This window comes from Salminus brasiliensis, chromosome 19 (genome assembly GCF_030463535.1).
Source record: "Salminus brasiliensis chromosome 19, fSalBra1.hap2, whole genome shotgun sequence".
Taxonomy (NCBI): domain Eukaryota; kingdom Metazoa; phylum Chordata; class Actinopteri; order Characiformes; family Bryconidae; genus Salminus; species Salminus brasiliensis.
Window position 1 is genome coordinate 987,878 of NC_132896.1, and position 25,111 is coordinate 1,012,988.

The following is a 25,111-nucleotide window of genomic DNA, read 5'->3' on the forward strand; positions in this document are numbered from 1 at the left end:
CCTCACTCCAGTCTCAGAAAGCAGAGTATGCGACTCAGTTCTGAGGAGAGGTGATGAGTGTAAGGGGCATAGATATTTAACAGGTAGGTATTGGTAACAAGGTGCATAGACATGTAGCATGCTGTGACGTTCTAAGTACTGAGGTAGTAAGTATGGGATATATAAATGAGATAAGATAAGACGCCGCTCTGAGCGCTAAACACGCTCTCTCAGACAAAACAACATGGGACGGACCACCTGTGTGAGTTATGTAGTGCCTAGAAGCCGCAGGTTGTGCATGCTGTGAAAAAAAAACTAAACATGGTGGCAGTAACATTTGTGGTTCTAGATAACAGTGAGTGATGCAGTGTCAGAAACCACAGTCACGTCTAGTAGAGGTCACTGAACACCTCCACACGCTTTGAGGAGAGTGTGATGTGGTGTCACTAGGTGTCACTACAGAAGCAGACCTCTAGGCTAGCTCAGCTGAGGAGGGGGAACTGGAAACTGTCTCACTGAACTGCTGCTTTGAGTCTCGCAGGTTGTGAGAACGTCCTGCTCTGTGAAACACCGCGGGTGCGTGAGACTGTATTGATCTAAAGCTTGGTGTTGTAGGTGCTGATTCTGGAGGAAGTGACGAAGAGGAGCCTGGCCCATCTGGACTCCAGGTCTGGTGAAGTTACGTAGGGCAGTTTACGCTGGGCAAAGAAACAAATAAAATAACAGCACACGTCAGATACCGAACATGTCTTGGTTGATTTTTCCCGTCTCTGTCTTGGTTTATTGGTTCATTTGGTTCTCCAGTAGCTACTGCATCTACAGCTGATAGTGTTCATGGGGTTGATAAAAATCCTACAATAACAACAAATTCACAGAAAATATAAAAATAAGCAGAATGTGGAAGGAAAAAGAAAAGAAAGAAAATGAGGTCGGCAGCACTTTATCATACTAAAGTCTTAGTGGGAGCTTTTCACTTGGTGAGTAAATGTTATTTTCACACTGATTCAGATTCCAAGTGCCGCGCGGATCATCTGCAGTCCCACTGCACTTGGCCATGCTTCTGTCTCATCACACTGCACGGACCTCTGAACCACACCTGAGGGTCAGATGCTGCGGCCCTGTGAACTGGGCTGTAGCTGCTGTGCTGCATGGCATCAATGACCCTTGGACAGTCTGGTCTATATTTTATCAGCAGTGGGGGAGGATGGATCTACTAAGACACAGATAAGAAGGAAGTGTATCGCGCTCAGATCGAGCGTGAACACCAACATGTCATGGTCTGATGTCACACCATCACTCATTTCACAACACCGTGCCATAAAGAAGAGATGTAGGCCACCTATGCCTGCCGTAACCGTAACAGCCAGCACAGCTAAAGAGAGAAGAGCCTTGTCGCTGATTGGCTCACGGACCTGTCGATCAAACTGACGTCAGGTTGTTGCTAAGGCGTTTCGAACAAGCAAGACAGAAGAACGACTCGGAGTCGGAGCGCTTTCCTCTTTACTTGAGTCCAGAGTTCGTCTTTTCTGCTGCGAAGGTCTAAACATGCGGGCATCTGCGAGAGGAACATGACACGCACTGGAGAAGCTGGTGAGGTCTTTCATTCGGAGGACAGTTTCACACCAAACGCAAAGACGTAGTTTGATGCAGGTTCAGCATTTCGGCTTTGGGGGCGGGTTTTGTGGTTGATTAAAACGCAGCCAGACCAATGAGGTCGCAGATTTCTGTAGCTTACGAATGTCTCATTGGTTGGACTCGGCGTGGGTGTGTTCAACGTAACATTCGGCTTTAATTTGACTTTGACAAAAGTGAATATTGTCGGATCTTCTTGTCTTAAAACACGTAGCTATGTATTACAGCTGCGGTCATTTTAACTTCGTCTTGCATTCAATTTGAAACCTTCACGCTTTGGAGTGGCGTGAGCACGAGCCAATCAGCGTTCGGCAATCGCTTTGATTGACATGTCTGGTCTCCGCTGTGGGGGAAGGGGACGATAGCTCCATCTTGAAGAAGTGCTGTGTGATGGTGCGTGTTTTTCGCGCCTGTCAGCCTCGGACTGTCAGCACTTTAACATCATTATTGTCAGTTTTCATTGATATTCTCATGGTTAAACCTTCTTTACGCGATTTGCTGTTTTGTCTACGCCGTCTCCCGGGTTCATGACGGGGTCCTGCTACGCAAGAAGCTTTTAATCGGTACGTTTTTCTTCGTTTGGTCGCTATGAAGGATTGTTAGCTTAGCATGCTAAGCTAACGCTAAGCTAATGCTAAAGCTAACTGTTTCCGCTGTGCGCATTCGATCTTCGCGGCTTTCGCTGTAATTATTGTGTTTTAAACGTAAATTAGTAAAAAAAAATGCCTTAAACTCGACATTGTTTTGCTTTATAACCCAATATCTGTATAAGAGTGAACTTCTTGTAAACATACCCGACAGAAGGCTAATGCGCTAAGCAGCCCGTTGCTGTTCTATTGAAGAGTGCTAATGCTAGCGGAGTCCTGCGCTGCCAGTGCTTACATTTGGCTTTAGCTTAGCATAGTCTGCTAATGCCGGGCCTGTAATGGAGTAACTTTTGAAAAGGAGAAATAAAGAGGAGGAGGAGGATGAGGGAGGGGGGTCATAAATAAATGTGTGTTTCATTACCGTCTATTACCGCCGATGTACTGGTTGGTTCTTTTATTTTAAATGGATAATCTGCCTCAATAGAGTGTAATCCTGTTAGCTGGTTAGCAGCCGGCTACCGGTGAAGTTGGGTGGTGTAAAGGTTCAGCTGGAGAGTCTGCAGTTCAGAGGAACACAGTGGCTAAATAACACGCCCTGGGTTAACAGCACAGCTGTGAACTGATCAGCTCTTTGAATTGATTAGACTTATTCATAAAAAGCATGCTAATCTAGCCTCCCCGAGCTCTTCATCAGCTTGTAATGGGGTTGTTCACCAGTTGATGGCTGCTGTGCGGTGCCTCTGTTAGTGTGCACTACACCTGTCAAAGTGTTCGGAGCTGCTGGAGCTGCTGGAGCTGCTGGAGGGTCCAGAAAAAGCAAACTCGACCACTGATGGGTTTTTAGTACTTTAAGGGGTTGGTGAAGTATAACCTGAAGGTAAACAGTTCTCTCTTAGTTTACAGATGCTGTTCACATGTCACCCACCCTGAATGACCCTGGCGAGGCTTTTTATTTAATAGCTTTCATATGTTACTTAATTGATTTACAAAATGAAAGAGTAAAGCATAAGAAAACTACAAACAGTAGAAGCTCGGCCAATCAAATCACAGGGTCTGTTGTAGACACTGTAGTGGACTCTGTCTTAGTCAGAAAACGGTCATCCTAAAGTGACCGTTTTGGTGAAGAATTAAATGAGCGTAATTGATCAGCAAAAACATGTTTCGGATCTTGCGTGTGTGTTTAGGAAAAAAATAAAGTGTACAACAGATGTCAGGCTAACGTTACTAATGAACACTGGACTTAGACATCACCATCATCTCTAAACTCATGCTTTTTATTTTTTATTAATTATTATTTTTTAAATCAATCAAGTCTTCACGAACAAGTAAAACAAAGTGTAGGAGCTTATTTGATCAGTTTATTTAAAGTGTTACTCAAAACAGCTGCCAACACACCTAAAACCTGCTGTCTCATAAACCACATCCACATTAACCTGCTGAGGAAGATCTGGAGGAGCTCTGAAGGACAAATGGTTTTGGGTGTGTTTACAGAGATGAGTAAAGTGATGACCGTTTAAGTCATCATTTAATTGTTTGTTAGCAATGTAAGTACAGCATCTCATGTGTGTTAATTACAGAAGCTCACATCCGATACCAAACATGTCTGTGCTTATCAATACTATAATTTTATTTTTCCTTTCTTTCTTCTAAGCTTTAAATAAGCTTATTTGAAAGAATATTGAATCTTGCTTTGATTTTTGAGCACTGATCAGTGTGGACTAGTTCAGTGTCTGAGCCGAATACATTACATGTGCAGCGGTGTAGTAAAGGCCCTGCGTCAGAGCTCTGTGCGAGGCTATTAATAAGCTCCTTTTAGCCATTCATGAACATCAGCATGGCTGTTTTTAACCTTTAACCTCTGTGGTTTGAATGTGTTTAGTCTTAGAAGCAAAAACTGTTATTGATGTTGAGCCGAACTGTTAATGTGAACTTTAGCTGAACATCATCAGTGCGGTCAGTTCCATTCACAGAAGCGTTAGAGCTGTAATGATCTAAACTCTACCAGTGAAGGGGCATTTCATAACATCATTTGTTTTTAATTTGTCATCATTTCAAAACAATCATTTTCTAAATGATTTTTGTGGTTCAGGGATTGAGATGACCTCAATCACAGTGGGAGTTTAGTGTGAATCGTGCCTTACTGTTTAAAAAAAAAAAAACAACAAAAATAACCCAAAACCTAGGATTGCTTTACAGTGGTGGTGAATGAAATCAGATGTCCCCATGACTGCAATACATTTCTGCAATTTAACAGTTTTATTTCCTATCCAAACCCACCAGTGAAGCTACATAAGTCTTCTGAGTTTTATATGGAATAATGATGATGGTAAAATAGTGGAGAATCTCAACTAATAGTTTTCTTTAGGGATTACTTTTTGTAGCCGCACTACACCCTGCATGCTTGCAGAAATCGAGACTACATATACCGATATAATCTGCTGTCTTTGCTCAGTATAATTGCTTTGGTTAGAGGGTTTGTTTGACTGTGTGATATTTCCGTCTCTATAATAAAGCTCCTGTGTTTGTTTCAGGTGTGTGTTGAGTGTTGCTGTGGCTGAAGTGGGTTCTGCTGCATGCGTGCTGTTCTTTAGCGTCTCTCTCCTGGATCCCGCGGTGCCTGGAATGGGCCAGAAGTCCCAAAGAGCTGAAGCATTCTTTTCTTTTTAATCAGAGTTTTTACCCTCTGAGCTCTGTTACACTCAGGTACGCTCTTCATTCTTGCACTTTTAACCGTCTTCAGTGCTCTCTAAATAAGCAGCAATATAGCACTTCTGTTCTGGACAGTTTACTGGACATGGTGTCCAATTCTATGTACACCCCTGCTGTGTACCTGCACTTATTGGTCACTTTTATTAGAAACACCAGATATACTGGTGTACAGTATCAAAATGAGTTTCTGACTGCATGGCGGCGGCGGCGGCTGCTGCTGCTGCTGTCGCTGTCGTCGTCGTCCAGTTATCATTGGGGTGCTGGTCCGTTCTCAGCACAACAGTGATACTGACGCGATAGAGTTAATGGAAGTGTGTCCTGCTGGTACAAGGGAGTATCAGGTAGAGTGGTTTTTAAACACGCCAGTGTCCCTGCCGGGCTGGGAGTGGGTCCATCATTCAAAAATATTCAGATGAGCATCACCCTGGTCGAAAACTGACCTCTGATGAAGATCCATGTTGAAGATGAACAGAACTTTAGTTAAACTACAAATGTTTTAGAGGGTAAAGGTTTTGGAATGTGTGTATCGTCTTAAACTCTACAGATGTTCTTATTGTTGTTATTGTTACTATAACGGTGTCTGTCGCTGTTCCTGAAGTCTCCTTTAACACCCGATCGATGCAGAAGCTAAATGATTTTGTCCACAGAAGCACCATGTTTTGGAAGTTTGACCTGCACACAACGTCGCACATCGACACACTCCTGGATAAGGAGGACGTGACTCTGACTGAGGTGATGGATGAGGAGGACGTTCTACAGGAGTGTAAAGCTCAGAACCACAAGCTGGTGGACTTTCTGGTGCGGCCGCAGTGCATGGAGGACCTGGTGGGCTACATCACTCAGGAGCCCAGTGACGATGTGGAGGAGAAAATCAAATACAAGTAAGACCAGTTTGCAAAGTACGTTATTTAATCTCTTAGGTGTTTATGCTGAATTGATCGTAACGCAACCTGTAATGTCTCAAACACGCCAGTATAGACGTTAAGCTTTTATTTTTAAGCCGATGGTTTTCTTTAAAGATGTTCTTTCCTCCCAGTGAATCAAAACATGTTTAAATATTTCTTTGTTGTTGTGTCCTGTGTGTTTTTTAGGTACCCCAACATATCCTGCGAGCTCCTCACTTCAGATGTTGGGCAGATAAACGACAGACTAGGAGAGGACGAGAGTTTACTGATGAAACTCTACGGCTTCTTGCAGAACGAGCCTCCTCTGAACCCTCTCCTGGCCAGCTTTTTCAGCAAAGTCCTGAGCATCCTTATCGGCAGAAAGCCAGAGCAGGTGAGTGTTCACAGTAATGTAAAGGCAAATAAAACAAAGTGTGCGATTTTGGGGGCGGTCTGCTCAGTGAACGTCAACTTATGACCGCTTTATCAGCTTTTATAAAGGAACCCCCAAACTGTCTTTGGGGGGAAAACTATGCTAATCGACTTGTGTTGAGTTAAATCCAGCCAACACTTCCTTTGTTGGTCATTTGTAATGTGAGACGCAATTTATCAAATTGAAGTGAATTAGAAGTAAACTTATAAGTTTCCTTGGTTTAGCTTTAAAAGTTCTCCAAACTTCAGGACTTCAGTTGGGAACCCTGACTCACAGACTTATTTTCAGAGTGTTGATGATAATTGTCCCTTATAAAAGTCACAGAATTTTTTTTTGCAGTGCTAATGCTTGTTGATACCAACATGCACCAATATGCAAGTACTGACCTCTACCGAACTTTTAGTGTTGAGTGGACAATGAGGTTGCAGGATGCTTCAGATTGGTTTGAATGTGACCGGTATACTTTTTTAAAGTTAAACCAGGTTGTAAAAGTTATTTGTAATACTGTGCTCCTGTGTTTTGTGTGCAGATTGTGGAGTTCCTGAGAAAGAGGGAAGATTTTGTAGATCTAATGATCAAACACATAGGAACCTCAGCCATCATGGACCTTCTCCTCAGGATGCTCACCTGCATTGAGCCACAACAGCTTAGACAAGATGTTTTAAATGTAAGTTTACTTCTCATTTTCATGCATGCAGCTATAAATGTTCTTAGACTGTTACCGTTTCATTAAAATAACTGTTAGACTATGGTTTAATTTTAGAACTGATGCACTACAAAACTGCAGTCTAAAAAGGCTAAACACAGCATGCTCAGGGCAGTAGAAGCCCCTAATGAACTGCAATAACCTCAAGTAAAATACTTACACACTTGCATACTACACACAATCAATTTTTTAATAGAAGCAAGACATTTTAGTCACTCACTTGGTTTTCCTTTCAGTCATTGTAATTGCATTGCTGTAAAAAGCTATTTAAGCTTTGATCAGCAGGGGGAGCTGTGCAATAGAGGTGGGCAAAATGCCGTTATCTTGTAGTTTGATCTTGATACAGTACACATCATCTGTTGCAGTTATCCTTGATGCTTAATCTGAACAAAGACGCTTTTTATTAGAGTGTAATTAGTTTGTGTTTAATGAGTGTAAATTAGTGATAAATATTGAATATAGCTTTTAGAATCTGCCAGTACTAGGGGCATTTTGTCCGAGTGTTCAATTATTCAGTTGTGCATCTCTCAACCAGGTTCAGTGCTCTCTTGGTAAGCAACAATATAGCAGTTTTGTTCTGGATGTTTTGCTGGACATGATGGCCAATTTAATAGAAACCCCTGCTGTGTACCTGGACTTATTGGTCACTTATATAAAAACAACAGTATAAAAACATATAGTATAAAAACAACAAAATGTGTATCAGAAAAATGACTTTAAATATTGTGGTCATATCTTTACTATATCGCCCACCTCTACTGTGCTTTTGCTTCTATATTTGAACTCTGAACTGTTTGCTTATGATCTGCTTAATGCTTTCCTTGTATTGGCTCACTGTCGAAAAAGCATTATTGTCTCTCTTCTTGATCTCCCCGGTCAGTGGTTGAATGAGGAGAAAGTAATCCAGCGACTGGTGGACATGGTACAACCCTCTCAGGATGAGGATGTAAGTACCCTGCCTGTGTTTTGTAAGAAGAAATGTTTGTGTTTATTCAGTGTATTATTTTTGTATTTTTTTGATTATTTATTCATTTATTTATTTATTTTGCAGAGGCACTCAAACGCATCCCAGTCGCTGTGTGAGATCATTCGCCTTAGTAGAGATCAGATGTTCCAGGTACAGGGCTGCTCTGAGCCTGACCCACTGCTGGCCACACTGGAGAAGTATGTTCCTTTATAACAAGGCAGCCTCTCGAACGCTCCCTTCACTTTAGAGTTGATGCAGAGCAATTGTGTTGTAACTAATTAATCGTTTGTTGTTTTGTTTATTTATTCTAATTTTTTTTTTTTTTTTTTTTTTTTATATCTATAAGAACAGTAAACCGTTACCACCCACATACATCCCACACTCAACCAACAGATGCAAAATGGTCAACAAAATAGACATGGGTTCACCCCCCCCCCCAAAAAAAAACTAATGTACACATACATGTCAACTACATATCAGATAAGACTTTAATCTGGGGTTCTCTATCAAAGTGCAGGTAGGCAGGGTTAGAGTTCTATCTAGGAGGGTGGTGAGGTGTAGCCAATAGTTCATATGAAGCACAACCATTGCCGTTCAGAGACAATGAAGAAGAAGAAGCCCTGACAGAACAGAAATGGCTTTTTTTTTTACTTTTTTACTATTTTATTATTTTTTTTTATACTTCGTCTATTTCCTCCCCATTTTCGATCATCTCTTACCCAAACCGTGCATGCTCTCCATTCTGCTGTATCACTATGCACCAGTGAGCATAGTGAGCTAAATATCATAATTTTTAAAAATTAATAAAAAAAAAGTTTCACTTCTGAATTTCGATCCTCCCTGATGCTGTGCTTCACTCACAAATACACCACAGAAAAAGCCTGGTTTATGTTCTAAAAAAAAGATTATGCTGCGCTGTAGGAACGTATTCCACACTCTCAGCAGCCCTGCGTGATCTGATTACTACAGAATGTCTTAAGTGCAGTATAATTTTGTGAACATGGATCCACTTGAGGTTTTCAAATGAAATCAATGGTAGTAGGTTTAGAGCTCTTGTCGACTTTGTTTTCTTTACTCTCTAACCCCCTTCACAGACAAGAGACTGTAGAGCAGCTCCTGTCCAACATCTTTGACAAGGAGAAAAACGAGTCTGCGATAGTCAGCGTAATCCAGATTCTTCTAACGCTCTTCGAGACACGGCGACCGGCGTAAGTGCCAGCGACCCGTTCATTTCTATTCTTATATACAGTGATTGTACTCTGACCGGTTTGCTCTGTTTTGCAGGTTTGAGGGTCACCTGGAGCTCTGTCCTCCTGGGCTGAATCACCCATCCTTCTCCGTTAATCAGAGCATTCTTGATGCGGTCAGGCCCAGACTTAAAGATTTTCACCAACTCCTCCTGGAGCCTCCAAAGGTGAGTGAGAACATAGGAAGGCCCCTGCTCCACAGTCAGTAGTCTGTGTGTATGTGCTCCTTACACCAAACTGAATTAAGAACTCCATTAAGAAGTGCGCGTGTGTGCGTGCGCGCGTGTGTGCACACTGCTTATATTGATCATGTTTCTTGTGAGGTTTTGTTACGGAAATCATTCTTGTTGAATGGGGGGGGGGTGTGTGAAGTGTGATGTTTGGGTTTTGTTGATTTTTGATCAGAAAGCCGTTCTGAAGACCACGTGGGGGGTGCTGGACCCGCCAGTGGGGAACACGCGCCTTAATGTGGTCCGACTAGTGGCCAGCCTTCTGCAGACCAACACGCATATCATCAACCAGGAGCTCATCAACCTCAACATGCTGGGAGTCATCCTCGTGAGTCCCTCTGAGATGGCACACAACCACACAGTTTGACACATTAAAGAGGTCAAGAGAATTCATTTTAAATCATGTCAGAACCGCTGCATTTACACACTAAGGAAGGGTCATAACGCTCTCTGTTCTCCGTCACATGGTTTAGTTTATCTTAATTCCAGATGTGTAACAGGTTTGTTTGTTTTTTTTTAATCTTCAGGATATGTACTTTAAATACATCTGGAATAACTTCCTGCACATACAAGTTGAAATCTGTACTGCCATGATCTTAGCGATGCCCCCGACCCACAGTGACTCAGAGATCAACAGAGATGACGACCAAGAGCCTGTCAGAGAAAACATCCTCATCACACATGTCAGTATTCAGTCTACTCGCTCCCTGTCTCTTCTGAGCTATAGTTTAGTTTCTGTATTTGTGGGGTTTTTTATTAACCTTTGGCTAAGCTCTGAGTATATTGACCCTCAATTGCAGTGTAATGTTTTTTTTTTTTTTTTTTTTTATATATATATATATATATATATATATATATATATATATATATATATATATATATATAAAGTAAGATCTACAACAAAAGGAAAAAATATTGTTGAATTAAAATATTTAAACCATCCATTTGTGACAAGGTGGGGACTCGTTTCTTTCAGTTTTACTTTAAATGCTGTTCAGCTGTTAAACCTGGAGCCAAGTAAACAGAGGAGTAGGTGACAGCTGCCCTTTGTTTAGACACTTTACCAGGTTAAATTTTCTGCTGTGCAACTTTTTATCTTTTATCTGTTTTTTGAAAAGTAAGTACAAACTAAAGCGAATGTTCGATGTCACTTTTATGAATATTTTAAAATCATCTACTGTTGGAAACAGCTTCAGTTAAATAGGGCTTTGATTTATACCTGTAGAATAACTGTTAAAAATATAAAAAATAAATAAATAAAAAAAAATATTAATACTAATAATAGGGTCTTGATTTATTGTTTCATATCTACTCAGGACGTTCTGTCTGACTGTTTTAACTTGTTTATTTTTTTCCTCTCCTGACAAACAGCTCTTTCAGAAGTGCAGGATGATACAGAGAATTCTAGATGCGTGGAGCTCCAATGAGAAAGAACAGTGAGTTATATGCAACCCACCCTCAAAACATTGCACACACAGTCAGACAAGAATTTGAGCAGAGAACTCTAATCTTTTTTTTCTTTCCTTTTTTCTTTTTCTTTCCTGTTTCTCTGCCTCTCTTTCGCTCCTCAGGTCTGAAGGTGGCCGTCGGAGAGGCTACATGGGTCACCTGACCAGAATAGCAAACTCTGTAGTACATAACAGTGACAAAGGCCCGAACGGGGCTCAGATTCAGCAGCTAATTTCAGGTGTGTTTCGACTTGTCTTGTTGTTTCCCCCCCTGAAGTTATTCCTTAAAATCGGGATTTTTTTTTTTTTTTTTTTGCTTTCAAGATTAAAATGTTCTGGATGTAATGATGGGACTGTACATGATGTAGAAAACCGTACTGTTTGTGTTTTCGTGATTCTGCTGTACCTGCTGAAAGCACCTGTGTGGCCTGCTGGCTGCAGGTGTTTAAATAGTCAGTATCTGATTGTTTGCACCTGTATGGGTTTATTTAATTTGAGTCGTCCTGAACTCACTCTCTCTTTCCGTAAGCTGAGTGAAACGCGTGAGACGGGGTCTCTGATTTATTGTTTTCTCTCTGTGCTGGGAATTTTAGACAGAATCTTTAATTGAATTAAAAAACACCTGTTTAGTTAGTTTTGTTGTGTTTAGATGTTATGATGATTAGTAAAGTGAAAGTGTTCTAGTCCCTCCAGTATTAACTTTCCTCAGCACTTTTTCAGAGCTCCAAGAGGACGACCGGGAGAGGTGGGAAGCCTTCACCTCGGGGCAACTAGCAGACACAAACAAGAAAAACACTGTAGATTTAGTAAGTGTCATGTGTTGCTTTGTTAAAGCCAGTGTAAGCCTGGTTTGGCTTCTCTGTCTGTCAGGAACAGGTTTAGTAGTACAGTAATCTCAGAATATTATGACCACCTATCTAATAAAACACCTTGTCTCGGATTGCACTAGTGAGACATCCTGGTATGTATTAGGGTGATGGAAGGTGCTCATTATAGAGATCAACTGCTCCACAGTTGCTTTCCGGACGCTTGTCAGAGTAGTCGTTCCCCTCGGTCATCAATAGCTTGTAAAGCACCACATTTATTTACTTGTTTGGTTGTTGTTGATGATGGCAGTATTTTGCAAAGAAATCCATTCTCAGAGATGCTACTACGCTTTGTCCATTATGATCGTTTTGCACTACGCAACAACTGACTGGGGTGCTGACGGACCGAGTTCATTCCAAACCAGGGGTGGTCACAATATTCTGATATGACTGTGTAGTATTAGATGGGCCTAAGTATGGCTACAGCGTCAGTGCTCCAGGTTCACAGCAATTACGGAATAGCTTTGATAAGTACTGGAATAGCTAAATGATGGCATGAAACAGTGGCCTGCACAATCCTGCAGTATAAAAAGTGGCACACAATTCACATACTTGGTTATGAAGAGTAGCAACACAGCTTCTTAATAATAGTAATAATAATAATAATACTGTTTACTACAACCCATCAATTTTAAATCTTCGACACCAGTAAAATTGTGCATGCATGGAATTTGTGAGCCAACAAAGCTCCATGTTTATTCTCAGACAGACTTCACTTCAGCAAACCCAAAAATAAACTCTCTAATGGAATTTCTTGACTAAGCAGGCTGCTGCTACTCTGTTTAGCTCTGCTCTGTGCTTCAGCCCATGTTTATAGATAACAGTGAGTCATAGTGTCAGAAATCCCATAAGCAAGATTATTGAACATTTATTAGAAAATGTAGAATTTGAGCAGTTATTCGAGCAGTAAGTGTTTAAATCTGTAAAATATCAGAATAAATATGAACTAACATTCATATAAAACGTAGTGCTTTTACATCCTGTATTAAAACATCTCCAAAGCTCTTTTCAAGTTTCTACAGCAACACACCACAATCTAATAGAAGGCCTTCTACTAGAGGTATCCCAGTAGTTTTGTCACCAATAATAGTGGTGATTATGTAGTGTATTTTTATTGTTTAATAGTATTTGTAATATTAAAACATTATATAAAATCATAATTAAAACAGAACAGCAGCTAATTAAGAATGTATTTTTGTCTGCAGGTTAACACTCATCATATTCACTCGTCCAGTGACGATGAGGTAGATTTCAAAGACAGCGGCTTCCACCAGGATTCATCTCTGCAACAAGTAAGTCTGTAAAGGGATGAGCTCTAATCAGATGTTTGTGTGTTGAGGTTCTTACTGTCTTCGTTAATCTGTATGTTCGCCCACTAATACCATATCTAGTAAGGCTCACATCTGTAGGTTTTGACTAATGATGAAGTATCTGTGGTCTCAGTGTCTCTGTGCACCTTCTATTTGTCTGAACTGCTTAACTGATGTAAACACTGAAGTTTCCTTGTAGTGTCGAGACTATATCACTATCGTTGGTCCTGGGTTTGCCAGGCCTTTTCTGATTATCAGATGCAACAAATGACGTCCAATTTTATTGAGCAGTTTGGCTTCAATGACGAAGAGTTTGCCGATCAGGACGATGTTGTGGAGTGAGTACTCAACCTGCATGACTTTTCCTTTCCGTGCCAGAGGAGGCGCTAAAGGCTGCTTTTTGTTTTTCACACACAGGCCCAGTCTGAGCTAAAATGGTATTTTAAAAACCTGTTTGTAATGCCCTGCTGGCTAGGGCTTGGCCTGTGTATGAAAAGCATGGGTTGGGTTTGGTTGGGGGGGGGTGGGGTTGGGTGCGAGATGGCAGCTATACTGTGGTGCTCTGGCTTAAAGGCTGCTTTAAATCAAATAAAATAGTCATGACTTACTAAAGGTGTAACAATTTCCAAATTACAGAAGATTGGTTCAGTACGATAGTGGTGATTTGGTTGTGCCAGTTTGTATCAGAACATCTACTCAGTGTTAGATATTAAAACACTAATATTAAAGAATGTTGCAAAGTTAAGATTTTAATATTTCTGTTTATTAAAAGTACTTTAGAAACAACAGAATGTTTGAGTTTAGCCTGATCCACTCAGACTGATTTCTCCAGCACAGAAACACAATAAACAGCAGTGTAATGTAATAAATGTTAGGATATTAAACGGTCAAGGCTTGGCTTGTTTTTCTGTAATTTATGAAATGTTTCAGTTCTTCTAGAGTTCTAATGCAGTTCTGCACAGATTGGTTTGGCCTAGGTAAATAAAAGCATTTCAACAGTACAGGTATCCGGGTGGTCATTCAATTTGATTAAAACCCCGAAAATCACAACCTCTACAAATAAGCTCTTCAGGAAGAAGCCCGGTTGTCAGAACATGTTGTGGAGGCAGTCGCTGAAGGGAAAACCGAACAGCCACAGACGGTGCGCCGAGATCTGCTGCTGTTTTCTTCTCCTTTTTAAGACACAGCAGCATACTGTATTGAAATCGTTACACCTGTAGTTACCATGGTGCACTCAAAGATATCAAACCTCATCACTGAAAAAGGACAATTAGCACATTTTAAAAAGTTTCAACCGGAGTTGTGTGTGTTTGGTGGACTGTTTCCAACTCTGACCCCAGTCCTGCTCTGATTTTCCTTCTTATTTTAGTAATGAGTTAATGAACAGTTTTTAGTTAACTGTGAAGAGAAAAGGCTGGAAGCATTAGTATAGTTAGAAGCGCTAGAATGGTGAGTAGCTGCTTCTGGATAAAAGTGTATGCTGGTTCACATCAGTGAAGTTGTGTACTCAACAGTACCCTTACCAATCCATATGCATGTAAACCTGCTTGTACCCCTCTCCTCCTTTCCCATCCGTACTCTTGCTTTTCTTTATCATCCTGTACCCACCCCAACCATTCCCTTACTCCTATCCAGCACATCATCTCTGATCATGTTGAAATACTTGGCATCACAAAGCTTTAAAGGAGTTGATGGAGGTTTGAGGTTTTAGGAGTCAAGTATTGTGATTTGGAACTATTTTACTCCTCTATGAACTCCTGTTTTAACAGCATTCGCCCACTAATTCAGTTGTAAGTTGTCAATTAAATTGAGAGATCAGAGTTGACTTGCTGTGAGAGCTTTGCTTCCTCAGAAGAAATAGTATTTGTATCATTTTCTAGCATTAATGAACACAACTATTATATCTCCTACATATTTTAGTAGGAGAACCCAAATTTACATCTCTGTATCGGTCTTCTGTAATCTTCTTCTCTTGGGCTTCTAGTGCCTTCCACCACTAACAAACACCTGAGTAGTGAATTCTGGTCCTGGAAACAGTTCACTGAATATTTTATTACCTGCACATCTCCGCTATTAGTGTTGTAATACTCTTTCTAACATTCAGATATTTCTTTTTTTTTAGTTCTGTAGAGTGGCATCAATATTAGTGGTGATCAGAATTTGTTGATTTACCCTTTTTTGTTATTTATTATGGGTACTGTGATTTACACATGTGCTGGAAAATTGGATTTTTATTTTTTTTATATCTGTAAGCAGAGTTTTACCGACCACTGAAGCTGTGTGCTATTCTGCTGTTGAGGAGATGCCAGTATGAGGAACTCTAACTAAGCTGTTTATGATTTATTTGTTTGTTTATTATAAATAAATAAGTGCTGCACTCTGTGGTAAACACTTGAGGCCAGATACATTTGGTCTCAAGTTGTGACTGGATCCTCTCAGTTTCAAGTGTAAGGAAGTGTTTGACTGCACCAGGCGGTCATGACTAACACCACCTGCCTACTATTGAGTAAATCCCCCTCGTGCCACTGCAACAGCTCTGACAGGTCTGCACGAGACCTTTTATGAAGGTCCTGCGGTATCTAAATAAACAGTGGAAGAAACAGAAAAAAGTTGTCAAGGGGTGGAGGGCTTTAGCTATTTTACCCAGCAATTACATTAAGCCCTTCGTCATGTACTACGGCAGGGGGATGGGTGAATTGTGTAAATTCTTGTCACTGTTAATAAAACCGTGCACTACTGTGATTAGATCACGGGTAAAGAGCGAATTTGACTCCCATCTGAGCCCTCTTCCCTGTCGCCTGTATGTCTGTGCTTCAGTGTATGTGATATGAAATTTATGAATTATATGAAAATATGCTCTTTAAACAGACAACCTTAGCTTTTCACACGCTGTCGCATGCAAGCTTGTCGCAACAGACTACATATTTAAAACATACCATTATACTAAAGTACTTTGAAACCTCATCAATTTGAAACCTAATTTTCAAATCTGACACTTTGATAGAGAGACAACACCTTAGACTTTGTTCCTAATGTTGGCATAATTCCGAAACGCGGGGCACACGAGTTCAGAGGTGTTGTGGGTGACTGGGTGCTGTTTGTAAGATGTTGTGGTGTCTCAGTCTAACGGATTTAACTGAACTAAACTCTGTTCTCTTTAACCTTGCAGTATTCCCTTTGATAGAATATCAGACATCAATTTTTCCTTGAATACAAATGAAAGTGTAAGTATGTGTGCTTTGAAAATCTGTCACGCTGGCACTCAGCTGCACATGGATAATTAAAATGTGCAATGTTTGAGGACTAGATATTGGAGAAGTGTGTGTGTGTGTGTGTGTGTGTGTGTGTGTGTGTGTGTGTGTGTGTGTGTGTGTGTGTGTGTGTGTTAAAACAGGCGAACATGGCTCTGTTTGAGGCATGCTGCAAGGAGAAAATCCAGCAGTTTGAAGATGCCGGCTCAGATGAAGAAGACATTTGGGATGAGAAAGATGTGACGTTTGCTCCAGAAACTCAGAGACGCCCCAGGTACCTACTGGTGCTGTGGGACGGCATGTGACATTTTGCATGTTGCCTGCGTCCATTTCTGACACACACACACACACACACAGCTTGTCTAGTCCCAGTAGAGAAGTACTGCCAATAGAAGAGGACTCTCTGAAGCAGATCAATATGACCATATGGGCACCATGCTGCCTAATGCCAGGCGTGGGCTAGAGGGGCATAAAGCCCCCCAGCATTGGTCTGTGGAGCAGTGGAGGAACTGAGTTCTCTGGAATGATGGTGGTGGAGCTTCATCCAGTACTTTTGAGGATGAGGAGGGATGGTGATCATCCAACATCCTGACCTCACTGATGCCCTTGTGGCTCAAAGTTGCAATCAAATCTTCATAGCAGTACTACATTGAATTGATTGTGTATTTGATTGATTAAATGGGATTGATCGGATAATTGGTCATGAAAACTGTGATGTTGGACTAATTAAGATTTTAAAAATGCTTGAAATAGTTCTGGAAATGTTCAGTCTGATTGTAATCGATCAATGATTGATACTGCCTTTCATTGTCTACAGTGTCTGTCTGTTACTTGTGAGTAGCTGTGGGTTTGTGTTAATGATGGAACTGCTGTGTTTCACAGGAGTTCAGGAAGCACAGACAGTGAGGAGAGTACAGACTCTGAGGAGGAAGATGGAAAGCAGGGTCCGTTTGAGCCCACTAACACTGCTGCCGATGACCGAATGGAAGTGGACAGCGGGGAGGGTGAGGAGAGGAATTCCTCTTTTTATTGTAGGGCTTTGTTTTATGGTTACACTCTTGCAGTGTTGTTTAGAATGCTACAAAATACATAAGACTCAAGCTTAAGATACTGAAAAACTACCATGTTCTAGATGGACTCTGAATTTATTAAACACGTGTGTTTAAAAAGATGACTAAGAAGTAATAAGTTTAGAAGAATAACTAAAATGCACAGCAAAACAGATCAAATACTGGAGTGTTTTTGTTTGTTTGGGTTTTTTTTTTGTTTTTTTTTTTAGATTTGGCTATCTTGGGAGAATATCTGTTTGGTTTGTGCAGGTAACTATTACTGTGCAGAATTATTAGTCAACTTAATAAAAAAACAAATATACCCATTTCACTTTTTCACCAGGTAAACCAATATAACACAATTTAGAAATAAACATTTCTGACATTCAAAAACAAAACCACAAGCAAATCAGTGATCAATACAGCCACCTTTCTTTACCATGACACTCAAAAGTTGCTTGATCTGTTTCTGATCAGCATTGCGTGCAGCAGACACCACAGCCTCCCAGACACTGTTCATAGAGGTGTACCGTTTTCCCTCCCTGTAGATCTCACATTTTATGAGGGACCACAGGTTCTCTATGGGGTTCAGATCAGGTGAACAAGGGGGCCATGTCATCATTTTTTTTTTTTTTACTGGCCAGCCACGCTGTGGAGTATTTGGATGCATGTGATGAAGCATTGTCCTGCATTAAATCATGTTTTTCTTGAACGATACCGACTTCTTTCTATACCACTGCTTGAAGAAGGTGTCTTCCAGAAACTGGCAGTAGGTCTGGGAGTTGAGCTTCACTCCATCCTCAACCTGAAAAGGTCCCACAAGTTCATCTTTGATGATACCAGCCCATACCAGTACCCCACCTCCACCTTGCTGGCGTCTGAGTCGGAGTGGAGCTCTCTGCCCTTTACTGATCCAGCCTCGGGCCCATCCATCTGGCCCATCGAGAGTCACTCGCATTTCATCAGTCCATGAAACCTTAAATCAGTCTTAAGATATTTCTTGGCCCAGTCTGGATGTTTTATCTGATGTTTCTTGTTCAAAGGTGGTCGTTTTTCAGCCTTCCTTACCTTGGCCATGTCCCTGAGTATCGCACACCTTGTGCTTTTTGATACTCCAGTAACGTTGCAGCTCTGAAATATGGCAAAACTGGTGGCAAATGGCATCTTGGCAGCTTCACGCTTGATTTTCCTCAATTCATGGGCAGTTATATTGAGCTTTTTTTTTTTTTTTTTTTTTTTTCAACACGTTTCTTGCGACCCTGTTGGCTATTTGCCATGAAACGCTTGATTGTTCAGTGATCACGCTTCAAAAGTTTGGCAATTTCAAGACTGCTGCATCCCTCTGCAAGACATCTCACAATTTTTGACTTTTCAGAGTCCGTCAAATCTCTCTTCTGACCCATTTTGCCAAAGGAAAGGAAGAGTTGCCTAATAATTAAGCACACCTTAAATAGGGTGTTGATGTCATTAAACCACACCCCTTCTCATTACGGAGATGCACATCACCTGATTTACTTGATTGGTATTTGGCTTTCAAGCCTATAGAGCTTGGAGTAGGACAACATGTATAAAAAGGATGATGTGATCAAAATACTCATTTGCCTAATAATTCTACACACAGTGTACAGAACTCCTGTATGATCAGTGGAGCTGATAGAGTGGATTATGAGTGTAGAAACAGTGGTGGTGTTGGTGACTGATTGATGTGAAATCTAAACAGAGGAAAAGGACATTGATTGGTGGAGGTTCTAAATGCAGTAGAATGAATACAGTGCTGTAGTCCAGCATCTCCTAAACACCTTGTCATGTAGCCCACCTCTCATTGCTACCTGAGGTTCTTTAGGTGTGTGTGTGTGTGTGTGTGTGTTACTGAAGTTACTAAAAAGGTTTGCTCAGTTCCTTCAGTAGAAACATGAACGAGGAATTTCACCTTGTTTTCAGGACCTGTTTGGACAGCCAACTTTGATGATATTCCCATGGATACGGGAGCCGTGTCAAACGCTCCCCTCTCCTCTCCCTCTGAACCTGCAGCCTGGAGCTCACCTTCTAACAATGTTGCCACGGAGACCGGCTGGGCCGACTTCTCCAGCTTCACACCCGTGAGGTGAGCTAATCCTTTAGCCGATACCTGCATGAACCCCCAGTGACTGGGTGAAAGCTTAGTCAGTTGTTTCACTTGTATGATTTTATTCCTGTGCTTAGATCTGGAGTTATTTTACTGCAGTGAAATTAAGAATCTACCCCTCCTCAGAACTGCATGTCGGGGCAGTATGAGCACCTCCATTAAAATCAGTGGTTCTGCTGTCTGAAGGGTGGGTTCTATGGTAGGATAGTGTGATGAGGTGGTTCTTGATAGCGAGGAGATTAGAAGTTACTACATTTTTATCAGTGACAGCGCTCAGCTACATCTAGGTGTGTGTGTTCAGTAAAAAGTCTGAACTGTGCCCAGCTCTCAACAATGATCAGTGTTTATTGTCTTCAGCCCTAAAGATCCACTGAGGAGCAACTCTCCAGTAGCCATGGAGACGAGCGTGGAGACGGTGGATCCACTCGGCGTTAATGCTCCTGCAGGTAAGTCCAACCTTTCCCGCTGTAAACCTGTCCTGTGGGTCCACGCCCTCCTGACCAGCTGACCACTCTTGAAAGTTGAGGTCGTTGCCAACAATTGAGATTGATCTAGGCTGAATTATTTCGCTGATGTGATGCAGTTCTACATTTTCAGTCCATGTCGGTGTTTGCAGGTAAAAGGAGGAATATTTTATTATGACTTGAATTTAATCGTGTTGTATTTGTGACATCTTTTGAAATGAATGGAAAACTGGCTACATGCAATTTTGTTAACTGTAACTAATTAGGTGTGATGCAATCCAGGCATATATTTTGCTGTAGCATGATGTCACGTCTAAGAACGAGATTTGGTCTGTTTTCACACTGGGGAAACACACAAAAAAATCCATTGCATTAAGTCACGTCAGACCTGCCTGAGGCAGAACAAGACAGTAAATACAGGAGGAAGGCCCGGTCTTCTGGACTAGTGCAGATTTCTGTGCATGACGCAGCAGCAGAGTTTGCATCTGTTCATAGCTGTAGTAATGATTTGGGCAGGATACCAGGCTAAACTGCACCTGCAGAGCTTAATAGCTCAAACTTGAGAGCATCTGATAGTAGGGTGGGATCGTGGTCACATCACATTTGGGGCCAGACAGAGACCACCTCTTCTCAAGTGTCTTGGTGTGGTTGCCCTGGTCTGTGTCAGAGTGCAATTTCCGTGTTCATATTCCTCATAACTAATCGTAGCCTTAGAGAAGAAACATCGCCGCTGTTGGATTTCAATATCTGTATCATGCCGCCTCTACATGAAACACGGTTACCTTCTGCAGGTGCGGGGCAGTGGCCCGATGACGACACCGCTCAGCCGCCTGTTTCTCCAGGGGGGAAGATGGGAAGTTCGGATGCAGAGGAGGAACCAGCCGGCGATAGGATCACGGAGACGGTCACCAACGGCTCCATGAAGGAGACGCTCAGCCTTACTGTAGATGCCAAAACCGAAACTGCTGTTTTCAAAAGGTACGCTGTTTTCACTTCTCGTCAGAGGGCTTTCCCTCATCACCCTTCCCCAACCCCCCACCCCCAAAATATTCGGCTTCATGTCACTCTGCACGAAGTCCCGCCCCCTTTCCCCCTCCCGCAGCCAGCAGGCCAGGGACCTGCCCTCTCAAAGGCCTTCTAAAATGTATTAAACTGTTCTTTGTTAATTTGATGTCACCCTGTGTACAGAGCCAACATCTGTTCTGTTTCTGCTTGAAAAACAAAAGTGTGTCCTTCCACTGTTAAAACATGCGCTTCCTCTCTCTTTCTGCGTGCGTGGGAATTCAGGGTGTTGAAATCTTATCGGTATGTACCGCCAATCAGGAGGAGGGGGCAGCCCTCTGACGTGTGTGTTTTCCATGTCAGCCATTCAGTTCTAATTTAGTCATGTTCTGTTCTTTTTTTTTTTTTTTTTTTTTTTTTTTTTTTTTAATTATTACTCCATCTCCATTTGCATGTTAATACCAGATGTGCAGGTAGTTGACGATATCATAAACACCCCCCCAACCCCCCCCCCCATCTTAAGAAAATTCTGCTTTAAAAAGAGCTGCAGAGAATCTTCTTTATGGCTCAAACTCTAGTTCTGCTTATTAGTGCTTAGCCGTTATGCAGCGGCTGCAGCGAGGTTTGACGAGCTCCCAAAGAACACTGGTAAAAAGTCCCATTCAGACCCAATGAGACTAGCTCCTCCTCCTCAGTGTATATCACAATACCTACATTTAGAGCGTTAATATTCACCCTAATGAGAGACTGTAGCTCCTCCTCCTCAGTGTATATCACAATACCTACATTTAGAGTTATTAATATTCACCCTAATGAGAAACTGTAGCTCCGCCTCCTCAGTGTATATCACAATACCTACATTTAGAGTTATTAATATTCACCCTAATGAGAGACTGTAGCTCCTCCTCCTCAGTGTATATCACAATACCTACATTTAGAGTTATTAATATTCACCCTAATGAGAGATTGTAGCTCCTCCTCCTCAGTGTATATCACAATACCTACATTTAGAGCGTTATTAATATTCACCCTAATGAGAGACTGTAGCTCCTCCTCCTCAGTGTATATCACAATACCTACATTTAGAGTTATTAATATTCACCCTAATGAGAAACTGTAGCTCCGCCTCCTCAGTGTATATCACAATACCTACATTTAGAGTTATTAATATTCACCCTAATGAGAGACTGTAGCTCCTCCTCCTCAGTGTATATCACAATACCTACATTTAGAGCGTTATTAATATTCACCCTAATGAGAGACTGTAGCTCTGCTTGGATGTGTCCCACCTCCTTCTTGCCCACTTTACTTTGACATGTGAGTTTGCAGTGGGAGGATGGTGAGGGGTGAATCGGCTCCGTACAATAATTTTACACTCGTTTGAAATGAGCGCACGGCGGAGATTGTTGAGAGAAAACTGAAATGTGTGTTAGTGTCTCGTTTGACTGAATGGGATTTCTGAATCGTTCAGTGTCCCTCACTTTAACAAGGGACAGTTAAGCTGTAAAACTCTCATTAGTCCTCAAACATCTGCATTCCTGTTCCTCAGATGCGGCTTAAAGTCTGAACTTAAACATGGTGATTCACCATCGACGTTACAGGCTGAGACTAGGCTTAATTCGTGTGGAGGAGATTGTCCCATTGCGTCCAGAAAAGAAGTGTTTTAACGTTTTGTCGGGTTGTTTGGTGTCGAGCAACGTGATCATTTGGGGATCAGTATTGGAACAAATTCTGGTATTGTGACAAGCCTACAGTCGTGTGCAAAAGTTTGGGTGCCCTGGTCAAGCTCAATATATAGTTGATATAAAATAAGTTGCAGTCTCTGCAGAGACACCTTTGGGGGGGGGGGGAAAAACTTAAATACATAAATTAATTTTATAGTAATTTACCAAATTGAACTGATTAGAAAAGATTTTCAGCCAGGCGCACTGTCTGTCTGGTTGAGAGGCGTCAGTTTTAATCAGGGTAACAGTCACTGCCCACATGCTTATATGCACCCTCTATGGTGGCATGGGTGTTGAGCTGCACATCCTCTAGAGGGCAGTTTAGAGTCACAAGCTTCTGACAACAACAAACATGAAGACGGTGGCAGGACTTCTAAGGGTTAAAAATTATGGCTAGCTGGCATGTTCCAGGCTACCCACTCTGGAATGATTCTCCTTCACAATCATCTCACATCCTCCTCCTAAACAAAACCATCTCCAGGCAGGCTCCCATAATCTGCTCAGTTTGCACTTTAACTTGGGCAGACGTCCCTCTGCTCCCCTATGTGCTGTACATCTTCACCGTCTTGTTTTCTCCAGCCCAGTCCTCATTTTCACACGTCTTTGCCCCTGTTTTTGAAGTGGTCCACTCTGTTGTGCATGTCTTGTCCGGTATGTTTACAGTGGTTGGCGGGGGGAGCGGGCTTTGGGCAGGTGTAGGTGGAGAAGGTGTATAAACTGGTGTGTGTTTGTTTTTCAGTGAGGAGGAGAACAGATCTACCTCTGAAGATGCATCTGTTAGGTATGCTGTTGGGGAGAGTGGAGAGACTGAGAGGAATGCATCAGCGCTGCCTGCCAGCAACTGTCAGAAATCAGGGTAAGCGCAGTCTGGCCGGCCGTGGTGCTGAGAAGCCGAGCCTTGTCCCGGGGTTGTGTAGTGCCTCCTGACCCCTGAAATAAACCTCCCAACTCAATCTTGCTCTCGGTCTCTCCTCACTGTTTTTTCACCTTTCTTTCATCCACCACTTGTGTAACTGAGTCCGCTCTCCCGCTTTCATCTGACAGTGCAAAGCACCTAGCAGAGAAAACAAAAGCTACCTGCGACGCTCTCAGCGCTCCTCTAGAGAACGCCGCAGCCATGGAAGAGGCCAAGTAAGGACTTTTAACGTTTTTCTCTTTCCAATTAGGATTCATTTTTTCACTATTATTATTTTTATTATTATTATTATTATTATTATTATTAACTCCATGAATGGTACACTCAGCAAACTCAAAGGGTTCTAGATGGTGCTGGAATAGGTTTTTAAAAAGTGCCATGAATAACTGTCTTAAAGATTTGTGTTTATAACCTTTTAACCAGGTACAGAAAATAGGTGGATCAAATGATGCTTTAAGGGCTACCAAAGAAGAACTGTTTGTAATGCAGATGTGAGCGTGAGGAGCCGTTTAAAGGGCTAAAAGAAATGGATCATTTTTACACAGTTAAGTTTTGCCCTCACATCTGTTACAAACATGGATCTTCTTTGGCATCCCTCAAAGAATCATTTGATGCTCCTCATTGTCAATTGTCATTGAGTGTAGAGAAGCACACACAGCTTGTCTAGTCCCTGTAGAGAAGTACTGCCAATAGAATAGGACTGCATAATCAACCCATTGGCCCCCTCTCTCTCCTACAGAACAGAGCAGTGTGCGCCCTCTCCCGAAGCAGCGGTGAACGGCCCAGTGTGATGTCGGGCATGCCAGCTTAGCTCCAACCTCCAGCAGGAGGTGCAGAGCAGGAGCCAGCGCAGCCTCACCAGACTAAGTTCACCAGATCAGGACCAGCAATATTCATATTAGACAGCTGTACAGAAAATTCCAACTGTATGAAGAGAAACGTACTCTAATGATTTTTTTTTTGTGCATTCGTTTATATACTATTGTTCTCATGAGGTGATCTGTCTGATATCTTGACACTCAAAGTTAATAGTAATGTTGCTATAGTTAAAATGATTGTATGAATAAACATATTTTATAAAAAGACAAATGTATACAGAAACAGAAGATCAATAACCAAACTATACAGATTGGAACACCCAGTGTGACCAAAAGCTCAGCTGTTGTTGTTTTTTTTGATAGGGTTTCCTCCAAAAATCTGCTATTTAATTTCCAAGTAAAAGCAACAGCTACCACAAGAATGTAGATTGGCAATCTCTCAATCTGTTTTATTCATAAATTTATTATTAGGGACGCTTTAAATGATTGATTTATTTTGCCACAGGTATTATTTGTAAATGTTTCTTGTATCCTTTTAACATGAGCGAGCTTGAAAGAGACGTTTTTGGTCTAGTTTTTAACTTTTGAGACGTAGGTAAAATATTGTTACTAAGAGCCGTGGAAATCTCTCTCTCTCTACCTCTCCGTTGGGCGAGGCTGGTCAAAGAAGATCAGGCTGTGTCCAGTTTGCATGTAGCTCCCCAGTGTAAACTCTCTCTCTGATGGCCTGCAGAGGATCTGGCCCAATTTTTACAGTCGACTTT

The 25,111-nt window shown here is 41.7% G+C and overlaps 1 protein-coding gene across 5 annotated transcripts; it reads left to right on the forward strand.

Moving 5' to 3' along the window:
• Positions 1–1,430: 1,430 nt before the first annotated feature.
• Positions 1,431–24,903, forward strand: LOC140541441 (serine/threonine-protein phosphatase 6 regulatory subunit 3-like). 5 transcript variants are annotated; one of them, XM_072664064.1, is made up of 26 exons: positions 1,431–1,569; positions 4,730–4,901; positions 5,555–5,788; positions 5,999–6,185; positions 6,754–6,891; positions 7,811–7,876; positions 7,982–8,094; positions 8,992–9,105; positions 9,182–9,311; positions 9,550–9,702; positions 9,902–10,057; positions 10,746–10,810; positions 10,946–11,061; positions 11,543–11,628; positions 12,894–12,980; positions 13,239–13,336; positions 16,168–16,222; positions 16,393–16,523; positions 17,132–17,253; positions 19,240–19,402; positions 19,781–19,869; positions 20,679–20,865; positions 21,175–21,192; positions 23,353–23,469; positions 23,658–23,744; positions 24,269–24,903. In XM_072664064.1, the coding sequence occupies exons 3-26, from the start codon at positions 5,562–5,564 to the stop codon at positions 24,318–24,320; spliced, it is 2,757 nt and encodes a 918-aa protein (XP_072520165.1). In that variant the 5' UTR covers positions 1,431–1,569; positions 4,730–4,901; positions 5,555–5,561; the 3' UTR covers positions 24,321–24,903. The 5 variants fall into 5 exon arrangements, with proteins under 5 accessions (XP_072520165.1, XP_072520168.1, XP_072520167.1 ...); XM_072664067.1 differs by having other exon boundaries at positions 13,257–13,336; XM_072664065.1 differs by lacking the exon at positions 1,431–1,569 and adding an exon at positions 1,952–2,174.
• Positions 24,904–25,111: the final 208 nt, after the last annotated feature.

Excerpts from the sequence above, each read along its gene's own strand:
- LOC140541441 (XM_072664064.1), top strand. The coding sequence starts at position 5,562 with ATGTTTTGGAAGTTTGACCTGCACACAACGTCGCACATCGACACACTC. Across the intron at positions 12,981-13,238 it reads AGGATTCATCTCTGCAACAA|GCCTTTTCTGATTATCAGAT; the intron begins GTAAGTCTGTAA and ends TGGGTTTGCCAG. Across the intron at positions 23,745-24,268 it reads GCAGCCATGGAAGAGGCCAA|AACAGAGCAGTGTGCGCCCT; the intron begins GTAAGGACTTTT and ends TCTCTCCTACAG.